This window comes from Suillus subaureus, assembly GCF_016647635.1.
Source record: "Suillus subaureus strain MN1 chromosome Unknown BJ212scaffold_25, whole genome shotgun sequence".
Classification (NCBI taxonomy): Eukaryota; Fungi; Basidiomycota; class Agaricomycetes; order Boletales; family Suillaceae; genus Suillus; species Suillus subaureus.
Genome location: NW_024538581.1, coordinates 457,426 through 480,871, shown reverse-complemented (window position 1 = coordinate 480,871; position 23,446 = coordinate 457,426). Strand labels below are relative to the sequence as shown.

The 23,446-nt window shown below is 47.6% G+C and overlaps 10 protein-coding genes across 10 annotated transcripts; 4 read left to right on the top strand and 6 right to left on the bottom strand.

The window, feature by feature from the left end:
• Positions 1-2,614: 2,614 nt before the first annotated feature.
• Positions 2,615-3,200, bottom strand: BJ212DRAFT_1301371 (uncharacterized protein; the record flags this gene model as incomplete). Its single annotated transcript, XM_041333118.1, has 3 exons — positions 2,615-2,655; positions 2,714-2,909; positions 2,940-3,200. The coding sequence occupies 3 exons, from the start codon at positions 3,198-3,200 to the stop codon at positions 2,615-2,617; spliced, it is 498 nt and encodes a 165-aa protein (XP_041190925.1).
• An 805-nt stretch (positions 3,201-4,005) lies between these two features.
• On the bottom strand, positions 4,006-4,900 carry BJ212DRAFT_1368851 (uncharacterized protein). Its single transcript, XM_041336199.1, has 2 exons — positions 4,431-4,900; positions 4,006-4,378 (listed from the first exon to the last, which is right to left on the bottom strand). Exon 1 carries the CDS (start codon positions 4,888-4,890, stop codon positions 4,441-4,443), a length of 450 nt encoding a protein of 149 aa, XP_041190924.1. The 5' UTR covers positions 4,891-4,900; the 3' UTR covers positions 4,006-4,378; positions 4,431-4,440.
• Positions 4,901-4,902: 2 nt separating this feature from the next.
• BJ212DRAFT_1588889 (uncharacterized protein) lies at positions 4,903-5,980 on the bottom strand. The gene is made up of 3 exons (XM_041342444.1): positions 5,624-5,980; positions 5,401-5,574; positions 4,903-5,340 (listed from the first exon to the last, which is right to left on the bottom strand). Exons 1-3 carry the CDS (start codon positions 5,853-5,855, stop codon positions 5,306-5,308), a joined length of 441 nt encoding a protein of 146 aa, XP_041190923.1. The 5' UTR covers positions 5,856-5,980; the 3' UTR covers positions 4,903-5,305.
• Positions 5,981-6,310: 330 nt separating this feature from the next.
• On the top strand, positions 6,311-6,924 carry BJ212DRAFT_1518133 (uncharacterized protein). Its single transcript, XM_041341689.1, has one exon. The coding sequence runs from the start codon at positions 6,538-6,540 to the stop codon at positions 6,760-6,762; it is 225 nt and encodes a 74-aa protein (XP_041190922.1). The 5' UTR covers positions 6,311-6,537; the 3' UTR covers positions 6,763-6,924.
• Positions 6,925-7,612: 688 nt separating this feature from the next.
• Positions 7,613-7,957, top strand: BJ212DRAFT_1275990 (uncharacterized protein; the record flags this gene model as incomplete). The annotated part of the gene is made up of 1 exon (XM_041331252.1): positions 7,613-7,957. One exon carries the CDS (start codon positions 7,613-7,615, stop codon positions 7,955-7,957), a length of 345 nt encoding a protein of 114 aa, XP_041190921.1.
• Positions 7,958-9,489: 1,532 nt separating this feature from the next.
• Positions 9,490-10,311, bottom strand: BJ212DRAFT_438593 (uncharacterized protein). Its single transcript, XM_041343201.1, has 3 exons — positions 9,878-10,311; positions 9,655-9,828; positions 9,490-9,601 (listed from the first exon to the last, which is right to left on the bottom strand). Exons 1-3 carry the CDS (start codon positions 10,101-10,103, stop codon positions 9,558-9,560), a joined length of 444 nt encoding a protein of 147 aa, XP_041190920.1. The 5' UTR covers positions 10,104-10,311; the 3' UTR covers positions 9,490-9,557.
• A 2,101-nt stretch (positions 10,312-12,412) lies between these two features.
• On the bottom strand, positions 12,413-13,197 carry BJ212DRAFT_1368839 (uncharacterized protein). The gene is made up of 2 exons (XM_041336198.1): positions 12,610-13,197; positions 12,413-12,558 (listed from the first exon to the last, which is right to left on the bottom strand). The coding sequence occupies exon 1, from the start codon at positions 13,111-13,113 to the stop codon at positions 12,787-12,789; it is 327 nt and encodes a 108-aa protein (XP_041190919.1). The 5' UTR covers positions 13,114-13,197; the 3' UTR covers positions 12,413-12,558; positions 12,610-12,786.
• Positions 13,198-14,124: 927 nt separating this feature from the next.
• Positions 14,125-15,653, top strand: BJ212DRAFT_1368833 (glycosyltransferase family 2 protein). The gene is made up of 3 exons (XM_041336197.1): positions 14,125-14,293; positions 14,500-15,051; positions 15,106-15,653. The coding sequence occupies exons 1-3, from the start codon at positions 14,237-14,239 to the stop codon at positions 15,442-15,444; spliced, it is 948 nt and encodes a 315-aa protein (XP_041190918.1). The 5' UTR covers positions 14,125-14,236; the 3' UTR covers positions 15,445-15,653.
• Positions 15,654-17,179: 1,526 nt separating this feature from the next.
• BJ212DRAFT_1276239 (uncharacterized protein) lies at positions 17,180-18,434 on the top strand (the record flags this gene model as incomplete). Its single annotated transcript, XM_041331269.1, has 7 exons — positions 17,180-17,249; positions 17,303-17,415; positions 17,466-17,627; positions 17,695-17,770; positions 17,820-17,945; positions 18,006-18,190; positions 18,243-18,434. The coding sequence occupies 7 exons, from the start codon at positions 17,180-17,182 to the stop codon at positions 18,432-18,434; spliced, it is 924 nt and encodes a 307-aa protein (XP_041190917.1).
• Positions 18,435-19,153: 719 nt separating this feature from the next.
• Positions 19,154-23,264, bottom strand: BJ212DRAFT_1275964 (uncharacterized protein; the record flags this gene model as incomplete). The annotated part of the gene is made up of 16 exons (XM_041331251.1): positions 19,154-19,232; positions 19,285-19,339; positions 19,387-20,024; positions 20,121-20,319; positions 20,380-20,532; positions 20,583-20,896; positions 20,949-21,230; positions 21,347-21,449; positions 21,500-21,517; positions 21,631-21,754; positions 21,802-21,880; positions 22,008-22,097; positions 22,262-22,285; positions 22,340-22,446; positions 22,496-22,600; positions 22,650-23,264. The coding sequence occupies 16 exons, from the start codon at positions 23,262-23,264 to the stop codon at positions 19,154-19,156; spliced, it is 2,985 nt and encodes a 994-aa protein (XP_041190916.1).
• Between the last annotated feature and the right edge of the window lie 182 nt (positions 23,265-23,446).

Below are 23,446 nucleotides of genomic sequence, written 5' to 3'. Positions count from 1 at the left end.
TTAATATTCATATTGATTTGGCGATGTTCTACTTGTGCTCTTCATTCAAAAGGTGTCAAGTGGTGGTATTAACCCGATTCATTTGCACATGCCCTGACTTTGCGGCTCAGATAATCATGTGAACAGTCATCTTCACACGGGAGCAGTCAACTTGCTTGTGCACTGGGATTAATTTATGGTCAGGGGAGGGATTGGCCCGATTGCCGTATACTATCAACCCGGGACGCCACCAAATGTCGAATCACAACACGAAGAGGGAATCCGTTAGGCACGGGCATCTGTAATCAACGTTATTGAAACGATCACTTGTGGGAAACGAAAGCGTACTCAGTACACAGGCTGTACTCCCGGTATCGATACTCCACGATACGGTATTTAAGACCAATGGATTCACCATAATCTTCACAACTCATCTCCGCAATGGATTCCACCACAGCATGCCCACCATGTGCTTCAAACGAGTCACATTTATCTCTCACCGCTACCCCACTCCGAGACGCGAGTGCAACACCCTCCACTCATGCTGATGGTACTCCGCTGCTGAGTCTTACACAGCCACTCCCGTTCCCCGTTATCATCATTCAGAACAACTATATTGCGGAGGGGAACCATCAACATACTTTCAAGTCACTGCAATGGCTCCAGTGAGCTCTTCGCATGCCTGACTTACTAGATACTCACCTTGTAAATAAGCCGTGACCAAGTTAAATTACGTCGCACCGACCACAGAGCCAACACCCTTGAGCCCTCCGTCGGTGAATCAGTCAGAGCCAGCGGAGTACGGTCGTGAAAGCGTAGTGTTGAGTGGCAACACGTTCGGCGAGTGCGTCATGATAAATGTAGGATCACCAAATTGCACCGGAGCTGGTAGGTCGTTGAGTTCATCTGAAAGAAATTTGGCTGAAGATTAATTGCGTCAGTTAAACAAACTGCTCTTGTGTCCCAAATTGACCACAACATTTAGGGAGAGGAGTTTCCTTGTCTTGTAATGTATTCACTTGCATGTACGTGTATGAAAAGATGTAGTTCATTGGTAATTTTTGAAAGATGGGACGAGCTGTACGCGCCTAAGCTTAGTGCTCGTAGTCATTTCGATATCTGCCTCCCCAAAGGTAATAATAAACTCGCAATAAAGGGTTAACTACCCACGGAAAGAGCGCCAATTTCATGCCGGTGGTCCCCCGGATTGTTCCGTGCTTCCTCTGGAAGAAAATGTGCACTTCAATTGACATTCGATTCTCGAAGGACATGTGGTTGTACATTTTGTATCATATCGCATGTTGCATACAGAACCCACGAAGGGAAGTGCTGCTCCAGGAAATGTGCAGCCAGGAGTCGCAACAATTAGTTCTAGATGACAGCATTAGCAATTCGCAAAGAAATTGGACTCGCCAATATAATACAATCGAACCCGCTGCGTGAACCAACTCATACTCCTCACTCCAGGCTGGAGGACACGTCCCAGTCTCTCCTTCTCCTAGCAACACGAGCACCAGCGAGACCCATCATGACATAGGAGTCCAAACCGAAGAAACCGCTACTAGAATCCTATCGCAGACCAAGAACGATGTGCTCTTAAATTCAGAAGCCGAAGTTGCATGCTTCCGGAAAACCGAACTCGGGCTCGATCACCTGAGATTGGGTTCGATAATCTCCTTGTCGCATGGAGAGTGACATGGGTACCTTCTCGTTGCAACAGATACTGAATATACAGACGGTATAGTGAGATTTTGAGGTGATTCGGGTGGCGGGGGGTGATAGTCTTTTGACTATTAGGTTGTTGAATGCGCGGATCACCGCCGCATGATCAGATGTCTTGCAACTGAATCACTTCAAGATCGGCAAAAAAAAAAGTAGGAGGCGAGACTTTGTTGCATTTGGCTGCAGGCTGACCACTTGCTGCCATTCCTGGATATAGCCGAGAGGTTCGAGCCGTGGGGTTTTTTTAGTCCATCTCCGCTTCTATCTCTTGCCTCTCGGCCCAGCGGCTTCAAGTTGCCTCAGGTTTCGAGCTGGATTCCATCGTGACCTCCTTGGTTACCAGGCACCAGCCTCAGCCGGTCTTGCCTATCATCCATCCCATCTGACTGAGCTGGTCTCTAGGGTGACTTGTGACTTATTCTGTAGCACGTATCTTCTTTTCCATGCCTTCATATCAAGCCAGACCCGAGCGTTTCATCAGAAGCGCCAAACGAGTACATCCCCACAGCATTACGATATTTCAGTGTCTGCCTATCCCATTACTTCGAGTTTTCACTGGGCAATGTTGAAGCGCCACTTAGGCTGACAGCGAAGTCACGATTCACAACAAGTTCGTGCAGACAGACGCAAGCTACATGTCATTGATGTCCTGAGGCGCGTTATCCCATTTCCGATAATCACACGACGTGGTATGCACATATCACTAAGATCCAGATATCCCTTGGTCCTGTGAGTATCAATCTCAGATCAGTATTTTCCGTGAGGCAGCCTCGACGTGTCGGACGGGCACTAGCTTGAAGCTTAGATGCGTACGATTCGCCCCGTTCCAAATTGTTAGTGCATCACAACTTTCAGAGACGTATTGTACAGATGAGTCAAACACCAGTAGATCTACCCCTGCCACTTCATTCTGCTAGATGGGGCTAGTTTGGGATGCTAGAGCGGTTTGCTTAACTGGCACACACAGTAGTCAAGCCTCAGACTGCTTGTCTAGATAAGTTAAACGACTCACCAGCTCCAGTACAATCTGGCGACCCTACGTTTATCATGACGCACTCGCCAAACGTATTACCGCTCATCACTATAGTTTCATGACCATGCTCTGCTGGTTCTGTCTGCCTCGCTGACGGAGGCTGCAAGGGCGTGGGCTCTGCAGTCGTCGTCACGTGATTTAACTTGGTCACGGCTTTTGTTACAAGGTGAGTTTTCTGGATAAGTCAAATATGGAAGGAACTCACTTGAACCATTGCAGCGACTTGAAAATATGTTGATGGTCCCCCCTCTGCAATGAAGTTGTTCTGTACGATTATGACGCAGTTGCTTGGGTTCAGGGTTGGCTGTTCAAGGTTTGGTAGGGAAGCACCATGATCATCGGTCACAGAAACATGACCGGGCAATGGTCTCGGCGTTGCACTAGCATCTCGGAGTGGGCCGATGGCGAAGGGCAAATCGTGCTCACTTGAAGCACAACTTTTGCATCCTCTAGTGGATGTATCCATTATAGAGATATGAGAGTGTTGGTGGAAGCAGGAGCGCATGCCCTCTTTAAAAGGTATCTAATTGGCGCCTCATGCACAGGCTAGCAGAGAAGGATGACAGGACTAGTACTCATTCCTGACATTCTGGGTTCTCCCGATTGCATATGACAATGTTTTGGTATGCGATCTGAAAATAGAATGTGTGGAAAATGCAGGGCAATGGCAGCGGACAACCCATACCTATATATGTTCATCTTGCGCCCACCCCACATTAGATGAGCAGAATGTCACTGTGATAAGCTGTAATCATTAGTCAGATTTGTGGCGTTCGCCATCATCGGAGCATTGGAGCTCAGCGTTCCGCATGTCACATCCGAATCAGTCTGATGTCAGAACTCATACACACGCACTTGTTTTATGTAAAGGAATTGATTTTCCGATAACAATTTGATTCGAGAAACGCTCGTCAATCCCCAGAGCACAGCTGGAAGTCTTCGCCTTCAGCTGGGAGAATATCTTTAATGTCGAAGTCATACTATGGCCGCGTCTGGCAAGCTCCATCAATCATGAGATCTGGATGCAACATTCTGCATCTTTCTTGTACATAAGTACTCGCGCTTCGTCGAATGAACGAATGTCACTGTTGCGAGTAATCATAATGTAGGACAGTGAACACCATCAGAGCCAAGCCATGACTGTGGTCAATATGTTGACAAGTATTCTGACCGTAGTCGGATCTTGATAGAGAAAGACAGCCGTTCCTCCTTGATCTGCCCCATCGATCCACAAACTTCGATCACTTCTGATAGTTGCGTATCAGCATTGTCTTCGTTCCAAGCTCATTTTAGCTTTCGTGAGATAGGAATATTGAAATAACTACGATCACAAAGTGCATACGGTCCGTCGCAATTTTTTTGTTAAAAAGCCGTCTGCATCTCCACACATACAGGCGCACGGGTGAATGAGTCCTGCCAATACCTCGTCTTGCTAGATGTCGCAGTCAATTGGGACAGAAGCGGTGTGTTTAAATCATAAATCCTATTCTCAGGTCAGGTGAACAGATAACCTATCACCTCCAACCATTAATTTAATTTGGCGATCCTACTTTATCAGTACTATGCTTCACGATTGTGCTCGGCGGCCGCTGTCTGCCTCGCTAGTGAAGGCCGCAGGGGACTCTGCAGTTGGAGCAGCGTGATCTATTGTTTACAGGGTGAATCTTCTGGTGAGTCAGACACATTGAGAACTCACTGGATCTATTTCAACGACTCGCGAACACGTTGATGGTCGCCCCCTTCGCAATATAGTTGTTTTGTATGATTATGATGCAGTCGTTTGAGTTCGGAGGGGGGCGATTGGCATTTGGCTGGGGTGTACCATCAGCCTTGGAAGTATGAGTTGGACTCGGCTTTGCACTAGTATCCTGCAGTGGCGCAAGAGGCGAAAGGATCTCTGTCGAAGCGCAAGGTGGGCATGTTCTGGTGGAAGTATCCATTGCAGAGAGCTGAGGAAGCACGTCTTGCGATAAAGGTATTATAGCGGTACGTGATAATCGCAAGATTCTTGTGACACTAGAAGATTCGTCACCAGTAGCGGCTCGCCTTCTCTTGCACGGCAAATGGTGGAAAGGCAAGGCGTCTCGTATGAGATCCGATTCCGCGGAACACTGCTCAACTATATTCAAACTCCGCCAATAGCATTGCCAATTCATCTGATTAGTATTATAAGCAACCGCGCAGTTTTGGTAGTGAGTGTGGGGGGTGAGCGGTTGAGCGATGCGAAGTTGTGAATGAGCAAACGATGTCTCCAGTCCAGACTGTGGGATGTTGGATTGCGAATGTTCTGTAACGTTTCTTTCATGCAAGACTTCGGTTTGTTAGCTCAAGTACTTGTTATTAGGCCGCCAATGATTTACTAAAGTGCCAGGGATTCGTCTTTATGATAGCATCCATTGTGAGTATCGAGTAAGTACATGACAACATCCTACATATGGTCATGAATAACTGTACAGGATTAAGAAGTCTAATGGCAAAATACAATGTCCAACATAGGGTCGTGAATGACCCCACAGGACTTAGCTGAGTGACAAGTCGAAGGGATTCCCTTGCTTTGGGAAGATGTCATGCTCAATTTGAGATCTTAGGAAGAGCGGTTTGCTTAACTAGTCAGTGGCAAAGGATCATCAAGCTTTTGGATGTTTGATCAGAGGTAAAGGACCCACCAGCGCCCGTGCAATTGTCGGATCCTATGTTAATCATGACGTGTTGGCCAAAAGTATTGCCATTGAATATGACGCTTTCGCGACCATATTCTACTGGTGCCAATTGTCTTGCTAACGGAGGATACGAGGACGTAGGCTCAGCAGTTCCAGCAACATAGTCCAGCTTGGTCACAGCTTGTTTGAACGGTAAGTTTAAATGGTAAGTTGGATGTGAAGAACTCACTGGAACCGTTGCAGTTACTCGAGAATATGTTGATGGTTGCACCCTCTGCAATGAAGTTGTTCTGGATGATGGTGATGCGATTGTTTGTGTCCAGCGGTTGACTTGGTAGGGGAGTTCCATCAGCTATCACAGTGGAAGCCTGATAGGACGGTGATTTCGGTGTTCCATTAGCATCAGATAAATTGGACTCAGTTGAAGCAGGGGGTAGGGGTGCTTCAGTGACGATCGCCATTGTAGAGATGAGATTGCTGAGAAAAACAGAGGGACGTCCCACATACTATTTAAGCTAATTCGTTGGTAAGATTCGGGGAGGAGGTGCACGCGCGCGGGAAAATCATTCTATGTACGAGGCTAGACATCATTCGCCGAGAACGAGACATCGTGACAACCATTCAAAGCGTAACTCATGAAGCGGGGATTCGCTTCAATTTACTGTGTGTTCCGGCAATAAGTCTTTGAAATGGGCAACTTGAAGCCTGTCCTAGCTTTATTCGTTCACTGCTCTGGCCATCTTGTTACCCTGTGCGAGTGATAATTTCAACGTCAATGTCTGGTCTTTTGTTTTTTTATGATTAGCACCCATTTCATCCTTGTTCTTCGAGCCGTGGGCCGTCTCGAGAGACGTTGCGCTGCGGTGAAGACGACAAACTCTGGGTTAGGGAATCATTTCCTTCTTGTCTGACTTTCTTTTCCATACAAATCGAGGATTTAGTATTTTTGCTAATCATCACTAGCTCTATCTAGCTCACATCTTGCTTTCGCCTCCCCCAATAATAACCTAACCCTCAGAAAAGACATACCGCTCACGAAAATTTCTCAAAGACCCTCTCAACCTTCCAACTCTCGCCGATGCAGGCTCCATTGATCTCAGCATCATCATTCCCGCGTACAACGAGACATCGCGTCTCCCATCCATGCTTGAAACCACACTTGATCACCTCAATTCGGCCTTCATCGTTAGACACACATACGAGTTCATCATCGTCGACCATGGTTTAAAGGATAACACATCCGCACTCGTGCTAAAACTGGCACAGCAACACCTTAATAACGATATTCGGGTTGTCACTCTTGAAAAAGAATCTTGGCAAGGGCGGTACACCGTGGGATGCTACATGCACGTGGAAACAGGCTATTGATAGTGGATGCAGATAGTGTAAGTCGCTTTGAGGACTTAGAGCTGCTGTGGAAGAAGATGGACAAACTTTGGCCGAAGGACGAGCCGACGGTCGTCACGGGCAGTCGAGCACACCCCGTCAAGACCAAAGCTGTGGTCCAGGTACGTCTTGTCTCTGACGTGACATGACCAGCTTCTTAAACCGCTCTCCGCTAACGTTCTGTGCTTCGCAACATCCTCATGTGCGGCTTGCATACTATCCTACGCTGGACGTCGTACGCATCCACATTCGCAACCTCCGACTCAGGTGCACTTGCGGATGCCGTCTCCCATAGCAGAAGAGAGGGAGAGAGCGATGGTGGAACGCGAGCACTTTGAGCGTGAGAGGATGAGGCGCGAACATCTCGAACATGTGGAACAACAGCAGCTCTTGAGCGTGACCGCTTTGACGCTTGTGAACGCGAACGCGACCTCATCTCGCGCGAATATATCGAAGCTCGTGAGCGTGCAGAGCGCTTGAACATTGAGGCAATGGAGCGCGAACGCACTGAACGTGGAGCTCGAGCGTCCTCCCACCCTGCAGGAGCTTGCGCTGCTTCTCCAATCCTGCATGGAACGCCTGCATATTAACCTTGGCTCATGGGTGCTCCTTGCATTACCGTTCCCCTGTTTTTTTGGAGACTACATGCCCTGCATGAGGCAGGGAGGATCGGAAAAGATGGCTTGGTGGTCCCTCCAGAAGTACCCCCTCACTGTCTTCATTCCCTCCTCCTTCCTCCCTGTCCCGAGGCCACACAAATTGTGGCTGTGGGATTTGGGATTATTACCCCTTCCTCCGATACAGTTCTGACCGATACATATGAACTTGAGCAATGCAGCAGGAAACGGTTTCGGCTCATCCGGATCAAGTGCTACGCCTAGCCCCTCTGGATCTGTTGCAAGGACCACACCAAACCCCGCACCACCCACCATCCAGTGCATGTACCCCACCGACGCATCTATACCGATCGAACGTTCTCGTATGTGCCGGGCACGCCGGTCTTCTAACATGGAGTGCCGTCTCCCGCGCAAAATATGAAGGCAAAGACATCAAAATCATGCTCGGAGTCGTGCCCACCGTATCAAGTTATGGAGGCGGCATCAGGAACGACACAAAGCATGTAGATTCCAGCTATCGGACTAGCCAATGGCACACCCTCGAGCGGAATCACGCCTAGCACCTCACAGTCTTCTGCTCCTCAGCCTACCTTATTATCTCGTGGTTCTGGGAGTAGTGGTGCTAGTGGTGTTGCTGGAGCTACGACGCTTGATGGGATGGGTTATACCGGTGGTGTTTGGGCGAGTCGGTTTGTGGGTGGATGGGGGGAGGCGTTTTATGGGCATCCGAGTGCGGGGTATGGTCCTGTGAGTGGGGATGCGAGACAGGAGTGAAGCAGAAGCGGAGGATGATGGGAGGGGGGTTGTTGGTTCCGGTTGAGGCATAATGAGAGTGCGGTTGAGATTGTGCATGTTGAGGTGGGTGTTTCCTTTCGTCTTTCTCTTTCGTACAATTTTTATTCGTATTATTCGTTTCTGGTGGTGAACGGTACTGATTAGGATTATCTTGCAGAAGGCTCTGCGAGGTCTTGGGTTTGGGTGACGCAACAAGTCACAAAGGTTGCAAGAATGTGCCGCGTCGTGCGGCTTTGGCCCTTTCTCCTGCCTCGCCGCCACAAAGGCGAGTGTATATAAAGGACCCGTATTTATACTGTCACAAACCTTATTGCACCATCGTAAATAGATGGAACGGCAGCCGAGCGCGAGCGCTGTTGACAAAATTTCAGCAGCCAACAATGGCGTACCTCAGAATCATGGTACCTTCTATTTCTCACAGCCTGCAATAAAGTTTGTGACAGTGTAAGTACGGGTCCTTTACCCCCTTCGCTGTGATTTGATCATAGCCACTAGTGCGGTTCTTGACTATATCGAATGGGCAGTAATTAGCTGAGTCAACCTACAGCAAAACCTAGTTACAACAAAACCCCTTGCAAGGGCCTCTCACTGCATTTCTGCAGATTTTGAAGTGATTGTCACAAGATATCTGATGACGCGGCAGCCTTACCCGCATTCAACAACTCAGTAGCCAAAAGACTGTCACCCCCCGCCACCCGAATCACCTCGAAATTTCGCTATACTGTCCGTATTTTCAGTATCTTTTGTAATGTCTATGTCACTCTCCATGCACATTGTTCTTGGTTTGCGATAGGATTCTGGTAGCGGTTTCTTCGGTTTGGATTTCTATGTCATGATGGGTCTCTCTGGTGCCCGTGTTACTAGAGGGAAGAGAGACTGGGACATGTATCCTCCAGCACAGAGTGAGGAGTATGAGTCGGTTCATAGCGGGTTCGATGGTATTATATTGATGAGTCCAATTAATTCTTTGCGAATTGATAATGCTGTCATCTAGAACTAATCATTGCGACCCTTTGCTATGATTCTGGACCTGCACTGCCCTTCACAGGTTCTGTATGCGACATGCGATACATAATGTACAACCACATGTCCGTTGAATGTCAATTCAAGTGCACATTTTTATCCAGAGGAAGCACGGAACATTCTGGGGGACCACCGGCATAAAAGTGGCGCTCTTCCCGTGGATATTTATCTTTTTATCGCGAGTTTATTATTGCCTTTGGAGAGGCAGATGTTGAAATGACAACGAGCACCAAGCTTAGGCGCGTACATCTCGTCCCGATTTTTCAAAAATTGCCAACGAACTGCATCTTTTCGTACATATGCATACAGGTTAATACATTACAAGACCAGTGAACTCCTCACCTAAATGTTGCGGTCAATTCGGGATGCAAGAGCAGTTTGTTTAACTGCCACAATTGATCTTCAGCTGAATTTCTTTCAGATGAACTCAACGACCTACCAGCTCCGGTGCAATTTGGCGATCCTACATTTATCATGACACACTCGCCGAACGTGTTACCGCTCAACACCACGCTTTCACGACCGTGCTCCACTGGCTCTGGCTGGTTCACCAACGGAGGGCTCAAGGGTGTTGGCTCTGCGGTTGGTGCGACGTAATTTAACTTGGTCACGGCTTATTTACAAGGTGAGTATCTAATAAGTCAGACATGCGAAGAACTCACTGGAGCCGTTGCAGTGACTCGAAAGTATGTTGATGGTTCCCCCCTCCGCAATGTGGTTGTTCTGAATGATGATAACAGGAAACGGGGGTGGCTGTGTAAGACTCAGCGGCGGAGTACCATCAGCATGAGTGGAGGGTGTTGCACTCGCATCTCGGAGTGTGGTAGCGGTGAGAGACAAACGTGACTCGTTTGAAGCATAGGTTGGGTGTACTGTGGTGGAATCCATTGCGGCGATGGATCGTGAAGATTTTGTCCATTGGGCTTAAATACCGTATCGTGGTACGGTAAACTCACTTATTTCCCACAGCCTGCAATAAGGTTCTATATATGCTATGACATCCTATGCGCCCGAAAAAACTATCCCCCGAATGCCGGAATTGTGGACTTAATGGATGAATGAACCTTAAGAATCTTCTCCGCCATCAACCAATGTCAGTGCTTCTATTTATTGACATCAACTCATTGCATTAACATTTGACGTTAAGATCTCCACGAGGGCGGCACAGAGCCACCAATGAGGTTCCTTGCTAAGCTTTTTGTACGGCAATGTCTTATTCGTGTGTTGAGCAGGGTCGGAATGTTTGCATTGATATTCCCGTATATATGAACTGGACAAGCCTAGGACACCACCCCTCGTAAGCACTCCCTTCTATCTGTCCTAAGCTACACCAATTATACCGGTTCACTGTAATTTGATCATACTACATGCATAGTTGGGTAAGTCTGGATTGCGGAGTGGGGTAGCGATGAGAGACAAATGTGACTCGTTTGAGACACAGGGTAGGTATGCTGTGTGGTGGAATCCATTGCGGAGATGGTTCGTGAAGATTATGTCCACTGGGTGTTTTATGAAGACTGGTGACCAGTCCCTATGAGGTAAGCCGTCGTGAGACGGACTGGTAAAACTGAGTTTGGATTTGGATCATCCGTCTATCGACGGCTTGCCTCATAGACGGGGCTGGTCACTAGTCTAGGGTTTTATATACGTACTACCAGATAGCAATTTAGATAGAAATTTGAAATCACAGATCATATATGAATCCTGGAATTCCTGAAGCTATGCACGAGGATGCACCTGATTGACTCGCGGCGCGTAGCGGTCGGGGTCTTGTGAACGTGGTGTTCCTGGGAGGAATACTTGTCATCTTCTATTCCTCCCAGGAACTTGAACCACATTCACAAGAACGCGCTGCGAGTCAATATATCGTCACCCCAATCTGGATTGTGTATCCCTGTCTTTGATAGCTTAATATCGAACCAGCCCGACGATCCTCCTCCGCAGCGCTTATGCACTAGGTTTACGCACTGGCCATATCTCAATACCTTCAGCCCTGCGCGCTTGAGTTCATGTCTGGTCTTTTCCGCTTTGTAAAATCTTGCTTTTGCAGAATTTATAATAACTAGTATACCATTCAGCCTCTGAGAAAAGCCATACTGCCTACAGAAATCCCTCAAGGCCCCCCTAGCGGCTGACCTTCCATCGATTTTTGTATCCTTGTTCCTAACTACAACGAGATATCCCATCTCTCATTCATACTCAAGACAACACTCAGGCACCCCAATTCCGCCCACACCATGTTCCGGCTGGCGCGCACGTATCAGCTCGACATCGTTGAGGACGATTCAAAAGGCGACACGTCTGCACCTGCGCTAAAATTGACACAGTAGCACTTCAAGAGTGATATTCGGGAAGGGTAGTGTGGCTAGACGACCTTTATACTCCTTGTATGTGCGCTCTGGAAAGGATCTCGCAGATCTTGTCCGGTGCGTGCAGAACCCATCTGTAGGTGCAGGAGACGTACGAATGCACGTATATTACGCCGGTAGGGACGAGCGTCAAGCAGTTGTTCTCAAGAGCAACGGCGAGACAGATCTTGGCCTAACTACGTTATCTGACCGCCTGCATACATGTGCTGTAGACAGGAAGGGAGTGAACGTTCTTGAGGAGCTTATTGATGATAAAGACCACCCAAGACGCCTTCACCCACTTGTACTGGTGGAAACTTTGGCCTGGGAATCTAAGAACACAACAATCAATCACGGTGCCAAATATAATTCAGCATGTTCGACATGATCTTCTATGTCGTGATCGGTTCCACTGGTGCCCATGTTACTGGAAGAACCAGGACATATTAAGTTCTACTGCCAAGGGAGAGATGACACAACCGCCTAATTCAAACAGCAGTATTATTTTGGTGAGTCCAATTCCTATAGCAACTTGCGGATGTGTTAATGTTGTCACTCAGAAATAATCATCGTCATCTTTTGCTGTGCTTTTTCACGAGTAAAAATACACAGCCTGTATCATGCATTATGATAGATATCATGCAATTGCATGCTCTTCCGGAGGAAGCATGGAACATTCCGAGAAACCATCTTTTCTTTCTTTAATCATTGACCGAGGGGCCACCGTCATGCAATTGGCGCTCTCCCTGTGGGTATTTATTTCTATATGGCGTCCAAACTCTTTCTTACCTTTGAGTGGCAGGTAGCGAGATAACTACGGGCACCGAGCTCAGGCACATACAATGTGTTGCTTGTTTTAAAAAAAATGTTGGTCGATATCTCTGCATAGGCGTACATGTGGGCGCAAAATACGAGACTAGTATATTTAACTTCGGCTCTTACTTCATCCTATTAGACGTTGCGGTCAAATTGGGATGCAAGAGCAGTTTGTCTAACTGATGCAATCAACCGTAAGTAAATTCCCCCGGATGAACCAAACGACCTACCAGCTCCAGTGCAATTCGGTGATCCTACGTTTATCATGACACACTCGCCAAACGTGTTGCCGCTCAATACTATGCTTTCACGACCGTGCTCCATGGGCTTTGCCTGCGTCACTGGCGGGGGCTCCGAGGGCATAGGCTCTGCAGTAGTGGTGACATGTTCCAACTTGGTCACGGCTTTTACATTGTGAGGTGAGTCTTCTGGTTAGAAAGACATACGAAGAACTCACTGGAACCATCGCAGTGACTTGAAAATATATTGATGGTTCCCCCCTCCGCAATATAGTTGTTCTGTATGATTACAGTACAGTTGTTTGGTGGGTTCGGGGATGACTGTTCGACGCTTGGCAGCGGAGTGCGAGCGATCATGGAACCATTACTGGACGATGATCTCAGCGTTGCAGTAGCATCTTGTATTGGGATGGTGACGAGAGACAGACGACATTCTGTTGAAGGACGGGGTTGGTATGCTCCAGTGGAAGTACCCATTGTAGAGATGGGGGTCATGGCGCTGGTATAAGCGGGATAAAGTGCGTCTTTTAAGCCTCCTGGATTCCTTTAAGTAATCACCACGTCTATGTCTGCGCACCACGTTTCTGAAAGTGACATGCATTACTATTAGCCAAATAATTTTATTCACTGCCACAGCCTACAAAGCTACAGCGATCTGAAAGCTTTTGAAAGACAAGTACGGAGGTCCCGACATTTTGATGCCAATTTGGGTGGCAATTGGGCGTCAAAATATCGCACCGCTATTCTAATTTCATTCTCATGTGAGAAGCCGGAACCGCGGAACCAGCTGCGGAGAGAGATAGAGAGATATAGAGGGATGTGAAAATTTGAGTTGGCACGTGAGCTGGAAAATACAAAGTACTCAAAGGGCCACCCTCTCTTTCTCTCCACAGCAGTAGAAAGGAGCCTACTTTTAAGATCCAGCACGCTCAATCACCAATTCGCCGTTTATCATGTAACCTCAGCAAGTTCTGAAGATCTTCAAGAGTCGGAAACAGGGTTTCATTGCGATCACATTTCTTTGACAGCTAGGCCTTTGACAACTATTATCGGAGCTGTGAGGAAAGGTCACTCTCACCCAAGTTTTCAGTTCTAGGAGATCAGACTCACTGGCATGTGTCGTTGTGTACTTCTATCTACTGCATGGCAGCTAGCAGGTTGCGCTGTGATTACCGAGGTTCGATGAAGTCGTAGAAAAAGCGGGCCTTGACTATGCTGGGTGCAATGGGGTGGCGTATTCAGTCTGACAGCGGTACAACGAGGCCGCGCTGACCGGGCACCATTGTGCCTATAGCTATATTAGTATCCGTACATATCATGTTAACTTCGCATGTTAGCAATCATTCATACCCGTTCTGAAAGGAACGTGCTGTTTCCAAGTACAGGAGCTAGTAGGCAATCCACTGCATGCTCCTGAGAGTCACTGGCCTGATTAAGATTGCTTACTCCTTTCGGACCTGCGGCAATTATAAGTCACGCAGTGTTGTGAGTCGTGTCACTTCGCGTGACAAACGAATAGTAGCCACAAGCACTATTTCTCCGAGCGCATCCTCCTCGACAAAGTCTTGCTTCAACTTGCCGTGTATGGTTCCGATAATATAGATCTATCGTCTTTGAAATGGACCAGCCCATCCTTATTTATGCATGCACTGCTTTGGCCATCTCGTTACCCTGTGTGAGTGACATTTTCAACGTCAACGTCTGGCCTTTCGCTTGTGTATGATGAGCACCCACTTCATCCTTGTTCTTCGAGCCATGGGCCGTCTCTAGAGACGTTGCGCCGCGGCGAGGACGACAAACCCTGGGTCAGGGAATCATTTCCCTCTTGCTGACCATCTTCTCCATACCAATCCGCTTTAGCATTTCGCTAATCATCACTAGCTCTATCTAGCTATCATCTTGCTTTCGCCTCCCCCGATAATAACCCGACCCTCAGAAAAGACATACCGTTCACGAAAATCCCTCAAAGACCCTCTCAATCTTCCATCTCTCGCCGATGTGGGCTCCATTGATCTCAGCGTCATTATTCCCGCATACAACGAGACATCCCGTCTTCCATCCATGCTCGAAACCACACTTAATCACCTCAACTCGGCCTCCGTCCGGCAGACACGTACATACGAGCTCGTCATTGTCGACGACGGTTCAAAAGATGACACGTCTGCACTCGCGCTAAAACTGGCACAGCAACACCTCAATAGCGATATTCGGGTTGTCACGCTTGAAAAGAACCTTGGCAAGGGCGGTGCTGTACGCCATGGGATGCTCCACGCACGTGGAAACAGGTTGTTGATGGTGGACGCGGACGGTGCAAGTCGCTTTGAGGACTTAGAGCTGTTATGGAAAAAGATGGACGAACTTGGGCCGAAGAACGAGCCGACAGTGGTTGTCGGCAGTCGAGCGCACCTCGTCAAGACCGAAGCTGTGGTCAAGGTGCGTCATGTCTCCGACGTGATATGACTAACTTCTTACACCGCTCTCCGCTAGCGCTCTGTGCTTCGCAACATCCTCATGTATGGCTTGCACACTATCCTACGCATAGTGGGCGTGGGACATATTCGTGACACGCAGTGCGGATTCAAACTATTCTCGCGCCGCGCCGCACAGCAAATTTTCCCTGCACAACATCTTGCCACTTGGATATTCGACGTTGAGCTACTCCTGCTTGCGAAGCAGTTGGGTATACCTGTCGCAGAAGTCCCTGTACAATGGCATGAGGTAGCGGGGAGTAAGCTGAATGTTGTCAAGGACTCGTTACAGATGCTCAGGGACCTGCTCGTTCTCCGCGCTAACCAGCTCACCGGACGATGGAAAGTATCACCGTGATGATATACCATGGCCAAGCCAGTCACGGAACAATCGATTTTTGTCTATGCGGATGGTGAATGTGTTCTCACCGGCTCTGCAAAGACAGCTTGGAATACATCATGATTGTACATAGAGCAATATTTAATTGTTATACATATAGCATTGCAGGCGCCATCATGAGTGGTGCGGCAACTTTATAAGCATACTCTAGAGGTCAAGGTGTGATGTGAGAACACATCAGCGCAATGACTAGAACCGGGTGACGGCTACGAACCCGAACAATATTAGGAAGAAAGCGGATAGCTCAAGTGTCCTCCTGCAGTGGACGTCTCCAGACGGCGTTGAAAGTCAAGCGCATGTGCTTATTCCGAATATCTAATTTCCATGCATATGATCCTGTCATCCTCCCCAATTATGACGGCGAACTCTTTCAACACAAGAATGTGAGACTCCGCCAAAATGATGTTGTGAACATCGACAATGAGTCGACCTCCCGCCAAGACTGATATTTGCAACTTCGACGTGGCACTCTACTTAGCAGACGTGATCAGTTGATGGGCACTACGATTGGGGGAATCGAGGAGTAAGTCAAATTCTGGTCGTTTGGGCTACTTCTAATAAGTCAACTGCCAACTTAGCACGTAAACAATCTCGCACTTAGCGAGATTGTTCGTCTGCTAAATTGGATGAATACACGTTGTCCATGGAGCCAGTCTTTGTTCGACACAACGGCTTCAATCACGAGGGCCCTCGAGCGCTAGTCAACGTAGCGGACTTCACCATGTAGGCTAGTCCTACATCTTATATAGTAAGTACGGCACATGAACCTGAAAGAATGAATACGAACCGCCCTACTGAAAGTGAATTGCAACCATCTTACGGGAGATAAAAAGTACTGGTAGTGTAATTGATGGTTATCACTGACTCGCGGAACAAAGCTTGGTGCCGGATTTGTTGGAATTTGAAGAGAAGATGTAAAAAATGTAGCTTGATCATACATCTTTTCTTAAAATTCCGAGGTCAGCTCTAGGACGTCTGGAAAGATCTGGAGCTGAGATGAAGTATTATCAGTAGATTACCTCTGGAAATACCAAATTGAGATAAGGACCCGTTCTAAGAGGTGAATTGACTCTGGAAACCGTTTGGGTGTAGCGGTGACACTCCGAAAGAGAGACGAGCGAGACAGAGTGTGAAAGGAGTGTGAAAAGAGAGAAACATAGGAATATGTTTGGGGCGGACCACTACAACTTATACAGAACAAACATGAATAAACACAGCGAGGTGTTCCGATCAAACCAAGTAGCGTTTAGTATAATCGCCTGAGCAACCATGACTAAGAGCTTACTATTTGATGCGTTAGCTATGATATTAGTGGCTAGCTGTAAAGCTCGGACGCACTGCCAGAGACACAGTCTGTCTCCAGAGGTACGTTTAGCACACTAGTAGGAGTGTCTATCATGATATAATATAATGCTCACTGTATGTTGGTCAACTTTCTTCTCTGTTTGCAGTTCTCCTTCAAGCTTCACTCGTGACAACGATTTTCCGCCATCCGCCGCGGCAGATCATCTTCATTTCACAACAAGACAGGTGCTTTCTCTTCTTTAGGTTAGCACTTTCCAAAAATATCCCCTAATGAGCTAGACCGCTGGCGCATAAAATGAAGTCACAGGACGCTTCTCGTCATTCGTATATAAAATGGCGCCCTCGTATTACCCTCGTACATTCCCAAGCCATCCAGGTTATTCTCGCCATGGTTTCAACAGGCATTCCGCTAGATACCGCCGCTATCATTTCAACAGCGCTGGAAGGCATCTTATACGGTGAGTATCACGATAAGCACTCGTCCCATGCTCGTCAAGCTGGGGTTCTTCAGGCTTTTCAGTTCTCATGTTTATGGGTACCATGTGGGTATCAATCTACCACAAACCTAGTACAAATCACCCGCTCGCTTTGGCGGCAATCCTGCTGTTGATACTGAGTACTGCAGTGAGCTCCCCGCCTCTCACACCTGACGCCACCTGCTGAATTTGCTCAAGCACTTGGTCATAGACATCATTCGTCTCGAAGATGGATTTGTCAAGTATCGCGACACCTTCCCTGGCGGACCAGTGGCGTTCTTCCAAGACATCAGCCAGCCAACATTTGTGACAAAGAACCTAATATATGCCTTACAAACTATGATTGGCGATGGGGTGGTGGTGTGTTCTATTTTTACTTGCCAGCTCACAACTCTCTGGGCTTAAAAAGCACCCTGCCTGGTAAAAGATTTATCGCTGTTATGCCGTTTGGCAATCCCTTTGGGTGATCATCCTACCAAGTATATTGTGGTGCGGCTCCTCAGGTAAGGTCGCTACCGTGTTGGGAGATTGTCTACTGATTTTGTATCGAAGTGGCTGCTTTAATCGCGCCCTACTACGCTTCGCAGGCAACTGGCGGAAATATCTATACCAATCAGACTGCACAATGGATCACGGTGTTGTTTGTCTTAACACTTTCAACCAATCTGATAAGTTCAGGTAAGCATGCTTCCGCGTAAACGCGATGTCGAAAACTCATAACGACCTGAATTTGTCCAGGATTACTCGTGTATCGCATCTGGATGACTGAACGCAGAGTCTCTGCAAATCGTGCTACAAATGGCACCATGATGCCTATCGTGCACGTGCTCATAGATGCCGCTATCATATACTCTGCAGCCCTGTTCACCATACTAATCTGTTTCGTCTGCGCGAACAACGCTCAGTTCATCATGCTAGACATGGTAATTATTACCGTCGACGCCTGTTATGAGATTTTGCTGAACCGAGATCAAGATCATGCCAATCATCTCGATTGCCTTCTGCATGGTATTGATTCGCCTTACACCCAGGAAAATCACTCCAAGTTACTTCCCGACTTTTAGCATGGAAATCAACGAGAGGGAAAGAAGAGATTCGCAGCAATATCCTATGAAGCCTTTGCAGGTCCATGTATCCCAGTGGATACATAATGACGGTATGGAGTAGAAAGTGAGGACTGACACATAGGTTCTACTGAAGCTTGCAATATGTCCGAAGGTGATGTGCACTTGCTCTAGCTCTTTGTCAGGTTCAAAGAGTCAAGAAGCATATTGTGTCCAGCCACACTCGACACTTATTGTATTTCGCCATAATCTTCGTCCCTGGACAAAGCCGCATATGCGTAAATACCTTCATAACACCCTGACAGGTTCGCTGTTGATCGTGTAGCCACGAAATACAACCCTATTCTACTCACAATTATGAGTCGTTATCAGATCTTTGTTTTTATTGGAAAAGGATCATCTTTTTTTAGGGGCTGCATCATCACTCACCTATCCCGATCTCATACACCTCAGTCGCAAATGAACACCACTTGCTGGCGCAGGAGATAAAATACCGTACAGTCAGCAATTCAGCTTGAACCGTCGTCCTTTTTTCTTCTATTGTCATATTGCCACGCGACCAACAGCCACATGATAACAACAAGATACGAAACTAGACGCCAAGAAGTCTTTGACATATCATGTACGGACAGCAACGATAACAATATGAAAAACACGTATGCAGGAGTGAATAAAGATAGACAAAAAGATCCAACATGGAAAATGTTGCGCAATCCAATACGCGAAAGATATAAAATACAACAACACAGATTGTTCACGGTAGATGAGATTGCGATAAGCAAAGAAGTTAAATAAACCTATCGGCATTGAGGTCGTCAAAGTTCATAGTTTTCGCCGCCGCTCGTCCGCTATCGTCAACATTTTCACCAGGCTAGATTCAAAGACAGGTTTTGTCAAGATGCTGGTAGAATTTTAGTTAAATTTGAACCTTATGAACTAGGGGAGCCACATACTGGTCCACACCCGCCTCCGTGTATTCTTCCTGGTCATTGATGAGTGCATTACCTGCTTCAGCGTCAGAATAGTTAAGGGCATAATTCAATTGCAGTACCGACCGGTAATTCCAACGACAAAATCGGCCCTGCCCATTTCTCGAAGTTTGGAGACCACCTCCAAACCAGACATAACGGGCATCTGATTGTCAAGAAAGACGGCATCATATGCATAACTATTCTCCGTCCCTTCACCGTTCTGGTCCGTTTCATTGTCATGACTAGGGTCGAAGGCCATGGAGTCAGGTCCACCTTCGGCCTTCAAAGTTCCTGGACCGCTGACGATCATCTCCAACGCGATCTCCCCATTCTCAGCGGTTGAGACGTTGCATCCTAATCTCGTCAGCATTCGAGACATGACGGTACGAGTGAGGCGGTCATCGTCAACGACTAAAACAATGATAGGTGGGTCAAAACCGGCCGTGGACCCCTTGCGGCTCAAGGGAAACGATAAGGACCCCGATAATTGGGAAACTAGTGATGGCTTTCGTACTGGTGGATCTGGGTGAGTTGACATAGATGAAATAGCTGGTAGTGGAGTAGCATCATCAAGACTCTTCAGCGAATCCGCAACGACCGTAGGTGAGCTGTCAATTGAGCAGTTTCCCATTCGAGAGAGCATCACGGGACTACCCGGGTTTTCGCCAGATGGTGTGGGCAGCGGAGGATCAAGCTGGGTACCTGACTTGGATGTGGGTTCGCTGGTAGTCCGGGTGAACTCGCGAGTTCCAGAGCTGTCAGCTGTATTTGGTAAATTTAACTGCACCAGGCCCCCTAAAATTGGATGTTTGCTTTACACAACGAATCCAGAGTGTGCATAATGCTGACCTTTGTCCATCATGGTCTGCATAATGTTCGTCGAGACTGCCCGCGTTGGGGCACTGCTTGTCAGTAGATCCACTGATAGTGGCCCGGCTAGCTCAAAAGTGCGCTGCTTCTCGCGCAGAGTCGACTCCGCGTCTGGTTCATCGACAACTTTAACTCCGACTCCCAGCGCTGTTGCAAAGCATGTGAATAAACAATCAAATATTGGTCGGAGCAACCTAGATAACTCACGTAGCTCGACCCAAAACGTCGACCCATGACCGACTTTAGAACGCAGGCCCAGCCGACCGCCGCTCAGCCTCACGATCTGGCGGACGAGAGCCAGGCCGAGACCAGTACCCTTTCCGCCTTGTTGTCTACCTTGCTCTGTCTGATTAAATGCAGCTGAAAAAAAAGTGAGCATCTCGCAACGAATTCAAGAGACGTTCACTCACAAAACAACTTGCCCTGCGCCATCTCGCTGCGCGGAATTCCATGTCCGGTATCGCTAACTTCAATACGCACAACGATTTGCTTCAGCGGGCCCTTCTTTGTTGAGGATTCCATGCCTTGCCCCCCGCTCGTTGTCGGATCATGTAGGGGATCAGAATCATCAGCAGGGGCGCAGAGTACCTCCTCTATCATGTCTTCACCTATATCAATCTTTGGCCTTGAATTAACGGAAGGTTCTGGCGCAGGATGTGCAGGGAATATCAGGCGTGTTGAACATTCTATTCTTCCTCCCGCAGGGGTGAATTTACAAGCGTTGCTGAAAATGAAATGTTCCAGACAGTCTTGATGGCATATAGATAGATGCAGACCTTGCAAGATTATTGATAATCTGTCGCAGCCTAGTAGCATCCCCAAGAACGATGCCGTCCTCCTCGTTGTTCAGATACTTCTCGGATTCTGCCGAATTGTCGCCTGCGGCCTCGTAAGCGGCTTGTCGCGCAACCTTGTCGATATTCTCGTCAAGACAAGTCACGAGTTCAAGGTTGCGGGCATCTGTTGCCATGCGCAGTGGAATAAACAATGAGCGCATAACAGCATGGAATTTGTATGGTTTATACAAGATCTCGAATAGACCACTATCCATGCGATTGCTAGGAGCGGTGTCAGACACGGTTCCTAGAAGCGAGGGAGCTACTCAAACAAGTCAAGCATGTCGTTGAGAACTGCTGAGCAGTTAGTTAGCTGCAGAAAATGATCGAAGATGGACTTGCCTTTGGACATCATGACCAAGCTGCCCCCTAATGCCATGAATTCTATTTCTTGCGCTTTGGACACTGCACACGATGCCTCCATATTCTGCACGGCAAGAACTAGACGCTCGATCAGCACCAGCTATACACCTGTACCTGATAGCACCCACGAGCTGTGTTCAAGGGCACTCGAACCTGTAAATTTCCAGTAAGTCAGGCAAGGGAAATAAGGTACTATACTTATCATGGAAGACATATCTAACAACAATAGTCAGTCAGTGGACTATACAGGCATGCGAACATGATGCGCACGACGTAAGCCTCCTCTTAGAGTCCGCTTCTTTTCGCTCGTTGATTTGAGCCTTCTGGGTAGCCTTAAACTGGGTTTTGAGTTGCTCTCGGAGAATAAAGAGACGCCGTTCGGACTGTAAGGGTGAGAATAAGAAAGATAAGGATACTTGTTCCCACTTACATTCTCGTTCATGTAATGAACAAACAAGAGGAACGTGTGATACAGGAGAAAATTAAGCATGTCTGAAATTTTTGGTGAACTAGCGGGGTAAGATTAGAGATTCAACGCACGCTTGGTCCATATTGGCTTATATGGCAAAATAAGAGTACTTGAGCTATGAGGAATCAGTGTAGGCCTCGCAATACATTGACTCGTGCACGTCTCACATGATCAAGAAAGTCAGTGCCCCCACCATAGCGGCGACTCTATCCATCCTCATCCCGAACAGTGCTATAGTTTGTAATGCGGAGGTATAGCTAGAAGCAAGGATGAGTGGTTTTGAGCTCGAAGACCGATACAACGCACTAGAATGTTCCGAGGAAATCTTTTGTTCCGCATGTATTATCTGTACTATAATATCCACACACATATCTTCATCCAGTATCAGAGTCACAGTAAAGGGCATAACGCTAAGGCTTACATTGTCACGATCTCATACAAACACCTCGGGGGGGATCAAGACTGTTGTACTTGCACACTACATATATATGAGGCTCACCATGACCATGTTGAGATCATTAGAAGCAACTGATAAGGTGTTGGACGGTCCAGTGGGAAATCGAATACGACCAAAAAGAGTAGAGGAATGGTATGCGCAGGTATAAACTACAAAATATGAATATTGTCAATGCATGCAAACTAAATTTGTACTCACACCCCATATCCATGATTTATCGAGTATGGTGATAGGGGTGGCAATTGTTGCTGCGCCGATGACCCAGTTGGCGATGAAAAATATGGCCGACCAAACTGCTAACACCTGAGCAAAGCGTCAGTTACGTAGCAGGGAAGTTCAGAAGGCACAGTACCTTTCTCATACACCAGCGCTCCCCCTGATATCGTTCTTCCGTCTTTTCATCATTAAAACGAACATGAAAGAATCTATGCACCGCTGGCCAAACCTCCCAGCGGAGAAGAACGAGAAATCGACGAAAGAAGCTACCATCATCTGGAAACGCGGTACTTTCATGGCCGACGCTTGTATCGGCCCCCACACCGACGTGAGCTATGTAGCTATCCCCTGAATTATCCAGAACGTTTTCCGAGTGGTCTGGCAAATTCTTCATATCCTTTGTCCAATTTCGGTCCACGACAATTTCATCGACTTCGTCAACGTCGGTACCAGCCTCTGTTCTTAGCCGAACTTGACCGCTATCACGAATACTGTCCACGAGGGCGGAGGATAAGGAAGGGGACTTAGTGCCCATGCGCTTCATGAAACATTCCCAATACATGCGGAGACCACGTACGCGCGCTCTTTTTGTTTTTTGGCAGCCTGGATCCGCAGTACTAGCCTGTGTAACCGTGACAGGAAGTGGCAAGCCCGTGAAGTCCTCCGAGTCGGGCTGATAGGTAAAAGGAGTAGACGCCGTATCGCCTATCTTTGCCTCAGCAAGCTGGCATTGAGTGTCATCATTAAACATGGACATTGCTGCAAGGCAACCGGAGGCCGAGCAGCATGTGGAGGGGGTGTATATGAGGTCGAACGTGGCGATCTGATGAATGGCCCAGAAAGTGTAAGTGTAAGATATCCGAGGACAAGATTTAAATGGCATAAAATTGCATCATGAGCTTACTATCTCCTCATAGAATCCGCGTTCAAGGC